General features: G+C 44.8%; 1 protein-coding gene across 4 annotated transcripts in view; it reads left to right on the top strand.

The window, feature by feature from the left end:
• The window catches only part of hace1 (HECT domain and ankyrin repeat containing E3 ubiquitin protein ligase 1), a 30,153-nt gene that overhangs the window by 10,853 nt on the left and 3,091 nt on the right, over positions 1-16,209 (top strand). For all 4 annotated transcript variants that reach the window (XM_085421990.1, XM_085421992.1, XM_085421991.1 and 1 more), the window contains 12 exons: positions 1,406-1,707; positions 3,018-3,086; positions 3,228-3,315; positions 8,043-8,154; positions 8,572-8,669; positions 8,801-8,888; positions 10,735-10,884; positions 13,483-13,679; positions 13,919-14,050; positions 15,328-15,426; positions 15,885-15,955; positions 16,049-16,162. In XM_085421990.1, coding sequence (XP_085278116.1) covers positions 1,406-1,707; positions 3,018-3,086; positions 3,228-3,315; positions 8,043-8,154; positions 8,572-8,669; positions 8,801-8,888; positions 10,735-10,884; positions 13,483-13,679; positions 13,919-14,050; positions 15,328-15,426; positions 15,885-15,955; positions 16,049-16,162 — 1,520 coding nt within the window. The remainder of the gene's footprint in view (positions 1-1,405; positions 1,708-3,017; positions 3,087-3,227; positions 3,316-8,042; positions 8,155-8,571; positions 8,670-8,800; positions 8,889-10,734; positions 10,885-13,482; positions 13,680-13,918; positions 14,051-15,327; positions 15,427-15,884; positions 15,956-16,048; positions 16,163-16,209) is intronic.

Below are 16,209 nucleotides of genomic sequence, written 5' to 3'. Positions count from 1 at the left end.
GTTTATTTTGTATTGTTTTTCGTGTCCCACTCCACGCCAGCAATAAAGCTGTGTTTTTTGAGTTTACCTTTTGTCTCTGTGAGTTTGCGTTTGGGTCCTACTTTTGCCTGCACACAGCCGTACTGTGACAGAACAGAGTATAGCCTGTCGTTGTGTGTGGGTCAAAATATGACCCTGTGAAACCTGCTCAGCCAGGCCTAACGATATTACACTATGCTGTCTGCAAAGGAATACACTCCATATATCACAAGACAAGATGCAACCTTCCCATGAACTTAAGATGTATATGAGGTATGCCAGAACACCAGAAAGGAGTGAACGTCCTCCCCTCACCCTGTACATGGCTTAACTTTAATAGTTCACCATATACAAGCACAGGCGAGCCCCTAAATGGCAAGAAGTAAACATCCTCACTAAATAAGGACACAGAACCTTTACATAGGATGTGCCTGCAGTTAAACACTATAACTAATTACCTCCCCCACACCCTAGATGTGTAGGGGAGGAACAGAATAATATCTAAACATGCAGTTTAAGGCAAGGTTTACAAATTTAAGTACAATAATGGCAGCTATTATCAAAATCAACCTAACAGTTATGCTAACATAGCTGTGTTGCTAGCAGTCAAGTAGCACATCATTATATACCAGCTAGCCCAACTTCAGTAACCCTACAAACGTCACTGCTGTTTAGTTTTCTGTCTTCATTTATGTTGGAAGTGATAGCAGAGCTGTACGTTTGAATTTTTTCAGAAATCTCTCAGTCAGAACATGCTATATCATGTTTAGGTGGAAACTAGCGAGCTAACTTCCTGCTAACTTCTAACTCCGTTAAATTTAAGTTTAACATCCAGGCATTCATGAAAACATAATTTATTAATTGTTACACCTGGTAAAGCAGCAATGCTGATTGTTTTATTAAAGATGAAAGAATTTAGACAGTTTTTAACTCTCAGTGATGCTGCAGTGTTCGGTTGACTTTGGGACCTGAAACAGACAGAGTTTAGGACCCAGATTCCTCCGCGAGGCTCCTGACTACGGTAGCCTTAACGCTCTGACAATCCATCAAGTGCTGCGGCTTCATAGCTTACCAAAGTCGTACTAAAACACTCAGATTTCTGAGCGCCGTGTACCACATAAAATTGGTTCGAGGTCAGTATGCACAACCAGAATTCATACATAAGGCGAACTGTCGATTTTTGAGAAAATTAAAGGATTTTAAGTGCACCTTATAGTGTGTAAAATACGTTATACAGAGGAAAAGAATATATCACGATATATATCGTTACCGCACATGCTTCAAATTATACCGCAATATGGATTTTAGGCCATATCGCCCAGCCCTACTTGCAGACATCCTCTGTTTCCCTCCTCAAGCCTCTTGTCCCTTGTCTGTCACCCTGCAGCCTCTGGAGCTACTATGGCACTCCCTGGATGAGTGGCTGGTGCTCATCTCTACAGAGCTGGAAAGGAATAGGAAGAACCCATCTTCCTCCTCCAGCAGCGATATAGCCTCTCTGCTTCTGAAACAGCGTGAGTCAGAACATGATGGGTCCACGCCAAAGCTTCCCTCCTTGCTGGATCATCAGATTGTCATCGAATCAGAGGCGTATGCTGACGGGGAGGACGTCATCTCCATGACAGCCAGTCGACTCAGTGCTGTTATCCAGGCTTTCTACATGTGTTGCTCCTGTCAGATGCCCCAAGGGTATGAGCTCTGCATCCCTCTGTCAGATCCAATGGTAGTAAACATCAGATGGCATCATTTCAATTCAATTAAATTCAATTTTATTTATATAGCGCCAAATCACAACATAAGTCGCCTCAAGGTGCTTCATAGATACAGAGAAAAACCCAACAATCATATGACCCCCTATAAGCAAGCACTTTGGCAACAGTGGGAAGGAAAAACTGCCTTTTAACAGGAAGAAACCTCCGGCAGAACCAGGCTCAGGGAGGGGCGGGGCCATCTGCTGACATAGAGACTGTTAAATATCAGTTTTAATCAAATAGACCTGCAGCTATACAATCCAGAGTGTTCAGTTTTCTTCTTATCATTCATCATTAGTTATTACTGTGGTAGTTCTGTTACAATACTACTGCTACATCCAACTACTGCTAATGCTGCTAATGTGTAATGATCAAATGTTTTCAAATGGGAAAGAGAACTGAGCTTGAAACTGTCGGGAAGTGACTGGAAATCTCCAAACAGCTCTAAAAGATGAAGATACTTTAATCAGGAAACAATCTAATCAGTTTCGTTATTACTTCACATGTAAAAAGTAAACCCCTGGAGACCATACGGATACCAAATTCCAATCATATTAATGGTTGTATATAAATCTGCAATCATTCTGGGATAAAGTTCTCTTAATTTTCAAGGACATATTTGGTTGTGATATCCCTGCAAAACCTAGAATGATGTTTTTTACCCAACCTAAAGATATACATCGCTTCAGAATTTTACTATTGTAAGTAACAAAGCCGTAATGAGGATAAATGTGATCCTCCGAGGACAGATCACGGCTGTATAGATCAGAAGAAATACACTCCATGGAAAAACTGACTGATTCTTTAAGGACTGAAGCAGGCACCCATAGCAAACTATGAACCAAATATCTATCTGTAAGTCAAAACACAGGTCAAAACTTTAGATTGTGAGGAAACCCTTCAGCCATCAGGCTGTGGTTCCTCTGTGAAACCAGCTCCCAGATTGAATTCAGAAGACATAGCTCCCCCAAACCTTCCTTTTCAAAACGAAATGAAATATTTCACATTCATGTCAGGTCAGACTGACTGATCTGAGGCAGATTCCACTGGAAGCAGCCATGCTTCATCCCATTTGCTCCCACACTATTAGTGGACATTTATGGATTAGATCTATAAAGATGCTTAATTAACAAGGAAATGTGGACTGTTATTGACATGAAGTGAGCTGTTGCCCATTTCAGTTTGCTCTGTCTTTTCTCTGGTTTCTGTTTCTCGTACCTTCTGACCTCTCTCTGTTTCCACACCCAGAATGACATCACCCCGCTTCATTGAGTTTGTCTGCAACAATGATGATGTGCTCAAGTGTTTCGTTATCAGGTGAGTCAACATGGCTCTTTAACATAAACATTAGAAAGTATGAATTGATCCAGAAACGTATTTTCTCTGAATTGATTTCCACTCTCATTTCCTTGTTCTCTCATTTTTCCCCTTATATTTCCGTCTGGACCTCCTCCTTAGAAATCCAAAGATCATCTTTAACCACTTCCACTTTCTCCTTGAATGTCCAGAGCTGATGTCACGCTTCATGCATATCATTAAAGGCCAGGTAAGACATAATCGAATAAATATATGACTACCTATTATGTACAAGAGAGAAAGAGAGCTGCCTGGAAAGATAAAGGCAGCCATCATTAGCCCCACTTCTGCCTACAGAGGCAGTGGTGCAGCTCAGTGTCTGTAAACAGCTTAAATAATTTTGATGAGCTAATAAAACCGCCCTTTATTTCTGCTGAATAGTTTCTCTTCCTTCCTATAGTGTGTCCTATAGTGTCCCTAAGAATAAGTACAGCAGTACTAGTATTCAAAAGATTTGTCTTTGGAACATTCATCCGACTTCCCACGGTGCAAACCTGCAGACCTGGGGCCCGTTCTTCGTACGTCGCTTACTACATCCAAGATCAAATGACACATCCAAGATCAAATCATCGCGCTAACCGTGAGCTCGCTAATCCGGTTCCCCGAACACACCTGCTGTTGACGATTAGTACAGCTGGACGCAGTAATGTGACATCACTGGGTGTCATAAAAGGGGCTACGCATCGATAGTAGAAACATTGATCGGCAACCCTCTGATTGGTCGGCGAAAATGTCGAAGGAGCGCGCTCGGCTCGGTATTTTTCGGCAGCAGAGCAAGAACTCCTGAGTGAGGGATTTCAGGAGTTTCAGAGTTTAATCAGAACGCAAGGGAACACTGCAAAGGCTGCAAAAGCAAGGAGAGAGGGCTGGCAGAAAGTTGCTGACAAATTAAACTCGTAAGTAATTTAATAATAATAATAATAATATATTGGATTTATATAGCGCTTTTCAAGGCACCCAAAGCGCTTTACAATGCCACTATTCATTCACTCTCACATTCACACACTGGTGGAGGCAGCTACGGTTGTAGCCACAGCTGCCCTGGGGCAGACTGACAGAAGCGAGGCTGCCATATTGCGCCATCGGCCCCTCTGGCCAACACCAGTAGGCGGTAGGGTAGATTTATTATATTACACTATATTATCCAATATTATATTACATTATATTATATTGTTATATTATATCCTCTTTCACATTAGAGCCACAACAGGACCCACTAGAACATGGGAACAAGTAAAAGTGAAATATAAGAATATTCTACAGAATGGTAATATTTATCACTTATATTGCTTTTCGTCTCTTGGAAAGAGAGCCTGAAATAATCTGTTTGTTTGTTTATAACAGCAACCAAGAAAAGGGCAGAGCAAAAAAAGACAGGTGGTGGTCCTGCACCCCCTCGTCAACAAGTTGGTTAAGTAAATAATACCCTCACGGGAAAATCGATATCTCTCAATGAGCACACTGTCGCGCTGAGCTAAAGGATCCTGTCTGTCCCGCAATATACGCTGAATTCTGAGGACTCTCCTTATCAATCTTGCACCTTCCGCAATGGGTTGCTCGCGTAAACGGACAGGACATGGCTGCGACAGACTTCCCAAATCCACCTTCGCTTTTATAGCCGTGGTCTCTCATCTTGATTACACGAAGTAATTTACAATTACTACTCTGAAATATGAATTACATCTGTAATAATCACATACATGTAATAGAATGTTAATAGTACATTTCCCTTTTTTAGGAAATGACCTGTATGTATCTGTGTGACATCAATAAAAGGATCAAGTGCTGCATTATCTTCAGTTACATTGATGTTATTTATTTATCGCTGTTGCTTTCGTATAAATGAAGCGGACATACCTGCGTGGCCGCGATCTAATCCTGTTTACATAAAGTAAACCTGCTCCCGAGCAGGTTTACGCTTACGGCTCTGTTGCTATGACAGCAAGTCCCGGATGAGCTTCGGGGAACCGACTGATCCAGGATCACGCGAAATCGTCAACAATCTAATCCGGCTAACCTACTTAGCGAGGTACGAAGAACGGGCCCCTGCATCTCTTCTTCTATATCAGCTCTGATTTTCATTTTCTCCATGGCAAAGCCCCGGAGTTCTCGGTCAGGTGGTAACACTTCCTGACATTTTTTAGTTCATTATCACCAGTATTTTGTGATTCTCACCCCACTGACGACCCTACCACCCATTCTTGATCCCACATTTATTAATTAATCTATAAGTTATCCATCCACCTTCTTCTGCTTATCTGAGGCTGGGTATTAGGGGCAGCAGCAGAGGCATTCATGCCTCTACAACATACAAACAAGACAGCCCTACAACATCCAGAGCCTTCAGGGATTCAGGGCAATCCTCCCACAGGGGCTCTGCCACCAACAAGTTGTTTAACTGCCTCAGTGACCTCGCCCCCTGTGATAGACGAGTCATCCTTCTCATCCACAGACTCTGCTTCCTCTACAGGAATGTGTCAGTGGGATTAAGGAGATCCTCAAAGTATTCCTTCTACTGCCCGATAATATCCTCAGTTGAAGTCAGCAGCGCTCCACCCACACTACACTCATTGCAGTCAGAGCACCACCTTTACCTCCTCAGTCGCTTAAAGGTTTGCCACAAACTCATTAAGGAAGTTCAAAAAACTTTTTCCATGGCCTCTCTGAACTCTTCCCACACCCGGGTTTTGCTTCAGCCACCATCTGGTTCGGGGTTACCACCATCACAGGCACCAACCACCTTGCAGCTGCAGCTCAGTGCAACAGCTTCAGCAATGGAGGTGCTGAGGATGGGCCGTTTGGACTCAGTGTCCCCAGTCTCCCTCAGAATGCTAACGAAGCTCTGTGAACGAGCTCGTGGGCCTCTTCCATGTGTTCCCAGCACACCCTCACTATACGTTTAGGTGTCCCAGGTCTGTCCAGCGCCCTCCCCCGCTACTGACCCACCTCACCACAAGGTGGCGATCAGTTGACAGCTCAGCCCCTCTCTGCACCTGAGTGTCTCAAACATACAGCCGCAGATCTGTTGATACGATTACAACCTCGATTGCAACCTTGGGTGTCCTGGTGCCACATGCACTTATGGACACCCCTGTGTTCTAACATGGTGTTTGTTATAGACAAACTGTCGTTTGAGAACACCGCTCGGGTTCAGATCTAGCAGACCATTCCTCCCACTCACCCCCTCTTCAGTTCTCTGTTGCTAATATGAGCGTTTAAGTCTCCCAGTAAGATACGGATTCCCCAGGTGCAGCACCCTCAAGCACCCTAACGAGGGGGTTCAAGAAGACCGGGTACTCTGAACTGTTTGGTCTATAAGCACAGACAACAGTCAGGACCCGTTCCCCGACCCAAAGGCACAGGGAACAAACCCACTTGTCCACTGGGCAAAACCCTAACATACAGGCAGCAAGCCGAGGGGATACTACAGATACCCACCCTTGCCCATCACCTCTCACCAAAGGCAACTCTGGGGATCAGTCCACCAGGGTCTCCACCCTTGGCTGCTGCACACATTGCAGCCTACCCCTACTGCACCCCCTGCGGGTGGTGGACCTACAGGTGGATGGGCCCATGCCCTTTTTCAGGCTATGCCCAGCGAAGCCCCATGGGCTAAGGCCTGGCCACCAGTTGCCCGTCCTCAGGCACCCTCCCCATGCCCTGCTCCTGGAAGGCTCCCTGGTAACCCTATCCTGGGCAGGACGAACTGTTCCCTACGTTTTTCTCTCATAGAGGTCTTTTGAATCACTCACTCCAGTGTACAAAGCAAAGTCCATAAAGACATGGATGAGCAGGTTTGTTTGTTTGTAAGAACTTGACTGGTCGCACAGAGTCCTAACCTCAACCCCATAGAACAGCTTTGTGATTAGTTACAGCAGAGGTTGTGAGCCAGGCCTACTCTCTGAGTCTCCTGACTTCATTAGCGTACCATCATTAGGCTTAGAAGACACTGTCAAAACTTGTTGACAACAGATCCTTTAAGGTGCTTGAAAAAGAAGAAGAAAATGATCTTTGTAGCCAGCCTGCTTGTTATTCTGATATAAATGAAACAATAAAAGTTGAATGACAGATAACTCGTGGTTAAAGTCAGTGCTAAGCAAACTGCTTTCTGCACAGAAGCCGTTTCAAAGTTGGATCAGTGTGATATTATTTAGAAAAACACTGACAATTTTGTTTTCTTTAGCCAAATAACTTTATTTTACCATGCTGCTTATTTTGAAGAGTCCGTCTTCACATTTGACTTTTTGTACCTGACTTTTTTTGTATCAGACTGCTATTCGTACGCAAACCTGCAGCCAATTTAGAACTACCACTCAACCTAAAGTGGACTTCTGTGATCTGTGGGAGGAAGCTGGAGAACCTTGAGAGAACACACTCAGACCAAGGGCAGGATGTACAAACGCCAACAGAAAGGTCCCGCCCGGCCGATGGATTTAAACCTTATTTATCTTGTAGTCCTGTGAGACTTTGAGTGACCCCATGTCATTTCATGATCAAGTGTTCCTTTCACGGCGAGAACACTTGTCTTAAGAAAAGTTTATTCAGCTTCATTAATTTTTAATGGCTGTTCTGAGTTATATTAATTATCCTATCTTTAGTATTTATATTTGAGCTGCAGCATGAAAGTCCATGGATCATAGCTCACCTGGGAGTAGGTCCTTGTTTTAATTACAGGCTTCCTTATTCCTCTCTCAGTGCACTCTATCTTTCACTCCTCGGTGCTTGGAGAATAAAGGCATATATTATGGAAATGGCCTTGGCTCTGAATTACAGATGAGCGTTTCAGCACAAAACACTTCCTGAGGAATCAACTCGGATTGAAAAATTCCCCAACCTTAAAATTGAAAACACAGCCAAGTGATAATTAGTTTGAGAAAGTGCTGTGCAGTGTGAAATAAAGTCTTGTCTTCCCGTCAGCCCTTTAAGGATCGGTGTGAGTGGTTCTACGAGCATCTGTTGGCCGGCCAGCCGGATTCTGACATGGTTCATCGTCCAGTCAATGAGAATGATGTGCTGCTCATCCACAGAGGTACAGACACACTTAAGCTGCTCGTGTCCAGTCGCTGATGTCATTTGCAGGGTTATGCATACGGAATGAGATTGTGAATGTGGCCATGTGAGGGTTGTTGGCAAGTTGAAGGTGTTGTATGGTGTAAAACCTAAAGTAACATGATAAAAGGTAACAAAGTATCTAATAAACTCTGTCTACTAGTGTCGTAACACAGAAACAAACGTGGAAACATACAGCAGGTCTGCCCAAAGCAGTTGGGCCATTGAAGGTTCAAAATACCATTGGTCGAACAAACTGGTCCAAAATGTGCACCAGCTGAATGGGAAATGACAAGAAGACCCTAATAAATAACATTCAACCGTCATAAAACCGAAGATCTGTATGAAAACGTTTGTTCGACAAAATATAAATTGTATTTCCCCATATCACCATCAGATTCCATATTTAGGAGTAGCTGTGAGATGGTGTCAAAGTCCACCAATGAAAAACTCAAACAAGGCATTGCTGTTCGTTTCCATGGCGAGGAGGGTATGGTGAGTTGTCTGCAGTTCAGCTGTTAACAGTATAAACAGTAGTATTGTAGTTTGTATTAAAGACGCAGAGTACTGTGCGTGTGTGTGTCTGTGTGTGTGTCTGTGTGTGTGTGTGTGTGTGTGTGTTTCAGGGCCAAGGTGTAGTTCGGGAGTGGTTTGACATTCTATCCAATGAGATCATCAACCCAGACTACGCTCTGTTCACTCAGTCAGCTGATGGTACGTGGCATTTTTCCTTTAAATCACAAGAGTTCAGGTGTACAGAGTGATCCACAGAATGAGCTCATGCCATGTTTGTGTGACCACTGCTTGCTATTAAGATCATTTTGTACTGACGTGCTTGACAAGATGAGGCACAGTTTAGTCGCACTTAGGAACTAGCATGGCTCCCCAATACTTGCTCAATGGCGACTGCCTCTGTAGAATCATAATTTACAAATTTGTAAGAGGAAAATGCACGACTGCTTCCCAAGTTAATCTACAAAATGCATTAAGTCATGAAAGTCATGCTGTGCAAGAGCACTGTGTTAGAGAGAGAGAGGAGAGAATAAATGCCAGAGAGATGAGATTAGATAAGAAGAACTTTATTTATCCCGAGGGAAATTCTTTTGTCATACACATGCTCAATGCAGCAAGAGAGACAGAGGAGCAGAGGAATAAGATATACAATATATACAATAAGAATACTAGTATACAGTAATATACAGTAGGATAGTGCAAAATATAAGATCAAATAACTGTAACAAAGTAACAATATAACTGTATCCTGAAAAATAAATAGCTTAGCTATCAGTGCAGGTGATTCTAAAAGTGACATAGTGTTGTGCAAATGAATAAATACATGAAACAACTGTTGGTGATATTGCACGGTCTGAATGGGAACAGAATAGCTTTGTTATTAATCCTCAGGAGTTGTACAGTTTTATTGCCACCGGCACAAAGGATTTCCTGTGGCGGTCAGTTCTGCATTTCGGGGCAATGAGTCTTCTGCTGCGTGTGCTCCGATGGTCCATCATGGAGGCGTGCATGTGGTGGGAGGGGTTGTCCATGATACAAAGAAGCTTTTTTAGCATTCTCCTCTCAGACACCTCCTCCAGGTTCTCCAGTCTGACACCCAGCCCGTTTAACCAGCTTGTTCAGCCTGTTGGCATCGGCTGTCTTCACCGCCCTGCCCCAGCACACAGCTGCAAAGAACACAGCGCTCTCCACCACAGAGTGATAAACATGGTCAGCATTTTCCTACAAACATTGAAGGACCTGAGCCGCCTCAGCAGGAAAAGCCGACTGCCCTTTTTTAAAGACAGCATTGGTGTTCTTGGTCCAGTCCAGTTTACAGTGTTTACCGCAGGTACCGGTAGTCCTCCACGATCTCCACATCAGCCCCTCTGATAGTGACAGGGGTAGGAGGAGGAGCCTGCTTCCTAAAGTCCATGATCAGTTCCTTTGTCTTTGTGATGTTAAGTTGTAGATGGTTAAGCTCACACCACTCAACAAAGCTGTCCACCACACTCCTGCACTCCTCCTCCTGTCCATCTGATACAGCCCACAATGGCTGAGTCATCAGAGAGTTTCTGCAGATGACATGACTGTGACTTGTACCTGAAGTCAGACGTGTAGAGGGTGAAGAGGGAGGGTGATAGGCGGCGCCCCCGTGCTGCCCGGGATGTTATCTGAGTGGCAGCCCTTCAGCCGAACATGCTGTGGTCGACTTGTTAAATAGTCCGTGATCCAACCTACCAGTGGGGCGTCCACCTGCATTTCCGTGAGCTTATTCCCCAGCAGTGATGGTCTGATTGTGTTAAAAGCACTGGAGAAGTCAAAGAACATGACCCTCCCAGTGCTCCCAACAATGTCCAGGTGAGAATAAGCCTGGTCCAGCAGGTAGATGATGGCATCCTCCACACGATACGGGTTGATAAGCAAACTGCAGGGGGTCCAGCCAGGGCTCCACCAGCAGACGCAAGTGTCTCAGGATGAGTCTCTCTAAGACGCTGAAACAAACAAAGTGTACTTACCGTACACACACACACACCTGTTTATCACAAATTGTGTCTATGATCCACAGGTACAACGTTTCAACCCAACAGCAACTCATCAGTGAACCCAGACCATCTGAACTACTTTCGATTCGCAGGTCAGATTCTGGGTCTCGCTCTGTACCACCGGCAGCTGGTCAACATCTACTTCACACGCTCATTCTACAAACACATACTCGGTAAGAAACTTTGGTTGCTAATACCTGATGTTACCTACCTTTAAGTAATAAAGTTTGAGTTTTGCACCAAACACCAGACTGATGAGAAAGTCCCTTCAATGTTTCTCCAGGATCTGTGGAAAAATTAGACTGTAAGTGATAATATCCAGAAACACTTTAATATGTCCCACGCCTTTAATTTAATGTATTGACAAAAATATTAGCTCATCTGCCTTAACATGCATATGAACCTGAGTGGCATCCCATTTGTAATCCATAGGATTTCACATACAGTCGGTTCACTCTTTGCAGTTATAACAGCTTCAACTCTTGGGAAGGCTTTCCATGAGGTCTATGGGAATTTTTGATCCAGAAGCATATTTGTAAGGTCACACACAGATGTTAGATGAGCAGGCCTGGCTCGCAGTCTCCAACGTATCCCAAAGGTGTTCTGTCAGGTCGAGGTCAGGACTCTGTGGATTGGCCTGTGTAGACCAGTCAAGTTATTCCACACCAAACTCGCTTATCCTTACATATATACCTGTGCATCCTTTGATAGGAAGAATGTGTTGAGGCGATCTGTCTTCCTGGGCAGAGATATGTTAGAAGAAGCTGAGATTGCCTTGCCGCCCTGGGTTTGGTCAACCGGAGCTCACCCATCTCTTGGATATCCAGCTTGTGACCCAGCACCCCTGGGTCAGAAGCTTGCTCTTAAAATGGGTTGAACAGAAGTGCCTCATTTCTCTCATGCCAACTGGGACTGCTGGTAGAAGCTTCTTTGCTGGTGGAAGGCTCTTGCCACCACACAGGTTGTGTTTTCCCCTTTAAATATCTTAGGCTGCTGGCCATGGGACTACTAGCTTGGCAACTAGGTATTCAGACCTCATACAAGTTGGTGTCTACTGGGGGTGCAACTTCTGCCCCATTTGGTGATCTGCACTGCTCTGCAGGGAACGTGGAGTCCTCCTCCTCCATGTTCCCTAGGTTGATGAGGTTGGAGTTGGCATCACTCTCTGTGTCCTTACCACCCAGCTCAGCCATGTTTTGATCCAGGAGGACCTCAAATGTTAGGAGAGTGGGGGGGATCTTTCTCAATCATGTCTGCCCAGCTCGTGGTGGCTCGTAGATGATGCGTATCACCTGCAGCAGTAGCAGCTGGCAAGCAGGCACCCTGTCAGTTAGTCCCTGCTACTCTCAACCTCCATTCCAAGACCTTCTGTGGCATCTCAGCACAGTGGGGGCAGCCTCGAGGGTCCGCCAGAGAAGCCTGGCCATGTTTAGTGCCATTACAAATGTACACAGGTGAGTGTCCCTGCTCTTAATCGGGGCACCACATAATGGACGGGTGGGATGACGCCTCTTTGGCCTTCAGTCTGACCAGCGTGGGTAGGAGCCGTAGTCATGGTAACAGAAAGGGGTGAAACTAAGCCACACCAGGGTTACTTGTTTGTAGCAAGCACTAGCAGCTGGGGTTAAGGCCGAGCTAGTTGCTGTGAGAATGAACATGACACGTTAGCTGAGTTCTACTAGCCAGCGCAGAAGAGACATAAGATTTGCACATACGTGGTACGGATCGGGTTTCCGGTACGGATCGGGTAGTGACAAATCTAATGCTAGCCAAACCCTAGAATTGGCTAACCATCTAATGTGGTGTGACACTAGCATGGTTTGTGGCCTACTAACAAGCTGATGCTAGCTAGACACTAAAAAGGCTTGCCATAATGCGTTAGCCCGAGTTACACAAACGTTGGGTACGCTGCTAACTAAAACCAGGAAACTGCTGGAACAGCTTTCTTCGATGTGATTGCTGTTCTACAGAATGTAACTATGAGTTCATTTCTTTTGAGGACATATTAAGCACAGTCCAGCTAACACGTCTGGTTGGCCATGCTAGAATGATGGGGCGGAGCCCTGACCACATCTCAACAGATCTGTCATGGACACACGATGTCACTGGAGCTGATCATGCCAAGGTCATTCCCATAGTGAAACATCGAGCAAAAGAACCAGTGCAAGGCCATGGGCAGACAAGGCACACTGATTCGTGTGGGGAGTGATGCCTGTAGGCTCCGATCCAACAAATAAGGTACTGTTTTAATGCTGGTTCTGATGCAAAGGTGTCAGGATACACAGTGAATCACTTTTTGTTGCACATGGGGCTGCATGGCTGCAGACCAGTCAGGGTTGTTCCTGCTGAGCCGTGTCTACCGCTAAAAATGCTAATAATGGCCACATGAGCATCATAACTGGAGCAATGGAAGAAAGTGGCTTAATCCGATGAATCATGTTTTCTTTTACGTCGCCCACCTGAGGGAACATCTGGTGTCAGAATGCACTATGGGAAAACAGCAAGCCAGCAGAGGCAGTGTGATGCCTCAGGCGATGTACCATCTACACAACCACTGGTGCAGACCATGCACTCCCTGATTGTCGGGCCCTCTTTCAGCAGGATGAGGAGCACAATGAGGATGAGGTGTTGACATGGCGTCCAAATTCCCCATATTTTATAGTGTAATATGACTTTTTTTTAAATGTCTGATTATATCACCTCCTTGGCTCCAGTGTTTTTGTTTCTAGTGCTACGTTGTGTGGTGACGTCTTGTCTTGTGCGTTTCACAGGTATCCCTGTGAATTACCAGGACGTGTCTTCTATCGATCCAGAGTATGCTAAGAATCTGCAGTGGATCTTGGACAATGACATCAGCGATCTGGGCCTGGAGCTCACCTTCTCAGTAGAGACTGATGTGTTCGGAGCGATGGAGGAAGTGCCACTAAAACCCGGAGGGACCAGCATCCTGGTCACCCAGGACAACAAGGTCAGTCATCACAAATACAGTCTGACGTGTCCCAGTGTCAGTGGAATGCAGGAACTTATTTGGTTGGTGAAGGGATGAAGCGTAACACTGTATGTCAGCTATTTGTGCCTCAGTGTTCCCTGTTGCTGTTGCTTAAAGCAGAGTGCTAAAAATGACATGTATGTATAAACTCTGTCTTTTCCATTTCTGTCAGTCGGCATCTCTTCAGGCTTGGTGTCTTTGTGTGCCTCTTCTGTTAGGCTGAGTATGTGCAGCTAGTGACAGAGCTGAGGATGACTCGAGCCATCCAGCCTCAGATAAATGCATTCCTGCAGGGATTCCACACCTTCATCCCCGCCTCGCTCATTCAGCTCTTTGACGAATATGAACTGGTTAGTCCTCCTCCTCAAGTTACTCTTCTTGTTAGTTTTATCCTTGTTCTTTCCTTACTGGCACCACATTCAGACCTCAACACCATGAGGTTTTAGGCTGCTTGGTTTAACAGCATGAAATCCACCATCCAGCTGGGGCCTTCCTGTGTGGAGGTGCTGTGTTGCTTCCAGGTACACTTTTTTTTCTTTGGGTTTGGTAAAATGGCCATAGTCACACATACTCACACTGCAGTGTGTGAGTATCAGGGCTGCCACAAGCGATTGTTTTGATAGACGACTAATCAGATGATCATCCATTGGACGTAAAACTACAGCTTCTTGCACCAGCAGCATCTGCTCTTATATAACTATCATTAGCTTACAGCTTTAAGTGTTTAAGGTGCTCACTAACAATAAAGACAAGATGATAGTTTATTAAATTTTAATGAAATTTGCAGATTGTTTCGGTGAAGTTTAATAAACTCCTTGCTATCTAAAATATAACAGGACACCGGAGTAAATTCTGAGCATCTCACACTTCTGATGATCAGCTGTCTGCTTGACGTTTATTCAGCTGTGTAAAAACTTTAATCTCAGCCAAACCGATTTACTCAGGAACAAATAAAATACTAAAAAAAGCCAAACAATAACATTTTAAGTTATCTAAGTGACTCATATATCATGTTTAACCTGAGCAGCGAAAGACGGCGGTGGGTTTGAAAACGATTTGCCGGGAGTCCGGTGTTCTCACGGCTCTAGTGAGCGTTAAACCCCGGCTCGCTATCGAGCTAGTGGGTAACAGACGTCTCCGAAAACGTCGGAGCGCTTTTGAAAATATGCGGTGTCTTGATAAACTGAGCAGATATTTGAGGTTTACACAGCTACATTCTCGCCTGAAAATATGTTAAACGTTTATTTTGTGACCCAGAAAGAATAATAAGAGTAACATTAAAACTAACTAGCTGCCGCCATTGTTGGAAACTGAGCTGGGCCGCGCTATGAATTCTGGGATAGGTTGGGCCACGAAGTATACACCCGATCCATCCTTCAAATCTGGGGAAATGAAGGCCTAATGAAGACTATTAAATCAGTCGTCGACGATTTTGATAGTCAACGTAATCGTGACTAGTGACTAATCGTGGCAGCCCTAGTGAGCATGTGTGAGTGTATTGCTCAACCAACCATTGAACTGTGGGAGGAGCTCTGTGCTCTCCTGTTGTGTTCGTCTCAGTTAGTATCTTTTCTTTTCTCTCTGTGTGCACGTCGCTGCATCGCTGCGTGTACGTGCACACATACAGGAGCTCCTACTATCAGGGATGCCCGAGATTGATGTGCAGGACTGGTGTAGGAACACTGAGTACACCAGTGGATACGACACTCAGGAGCCAGTCATCCAGGTGGGCCCCTCTGCTACCACACAAGAACCAAATCCTTGAACACAAGACCTGAGTCAACCAGAGACACCTTCACATTTTCGTTGAGTACTTTGTAAAGAATTGCAAAAGAACTCAATAATGCAAAACTATAAAAAATAACTTTTGAAATTCCTGAAAAACACTGAGTCTGTGCCTGTGACTGCACTTTAAACCGAGTGTTTCCTAATTTTCACCAGAGAATCTCTTCACCTGCTCTGATTTCCTCTCACATTAAAATTTTACTCTACAATACGTGAAGCTGACATGGAGTTTACACGTCGCATGTATTTGTCACGCTCTGCTTAATTTTGAACACAGCACTGATTATAGGGAAACGTTTACTTCATGGCTCCGTAGGAAAAGACAGAGTGAAGTTCGTCATTGTCAGTAATATGAGGATGTCCTTTAGCTGCCAGCTAATTAGCTTTCCTCCCCCCTAGTGGTTCTGGGACGTGGTGACGGGCCTGACCCAGGAGGAGAGGGTTCTCTTGCTTCAGTTTGTCACGGGAAGGTTTGTCAGCTCGATTCCTTCTACAGTTTTTTTAAATATAGAAACGTGTAAATGCCTTTTAAAGGGAATGGTGCTAATATAATCCTCGTCCAGTTCCAGGGTTCCTCATGGAGGATTTGCCTACCTGATGGGTGGGAGCGGTTTACAGAAATTCACTATTGCTGCAGTCCCGTACACCTCCAACCTGCTGCCTACCTCGAGTACCTGGTAATTAGAAACAGATCTCTTTTTTCCGTCCTGCTATCATTTGCTAA

Source organism: Rhamphochromis longiceps, linkage group LG11, assembly GCF_057381845.1.
Source record: "Rhamphochromis longiceps isolate RC_006_pf linkage group LG11, R_longiceps_female_GT1.1, whole genome shotgun sequence".
NCBI lineage: Eukaryota > Metazoa > Chordata > Actinopteri > Cichliformes > Cichlidae > Rhamphochromis > Rhamphochromis longiceps.
The sequence above is the reverse complement of the archived record's forward strand: the minus strand, read 5'-3'. Positions and strand labels throughout refer to the sequence as shown.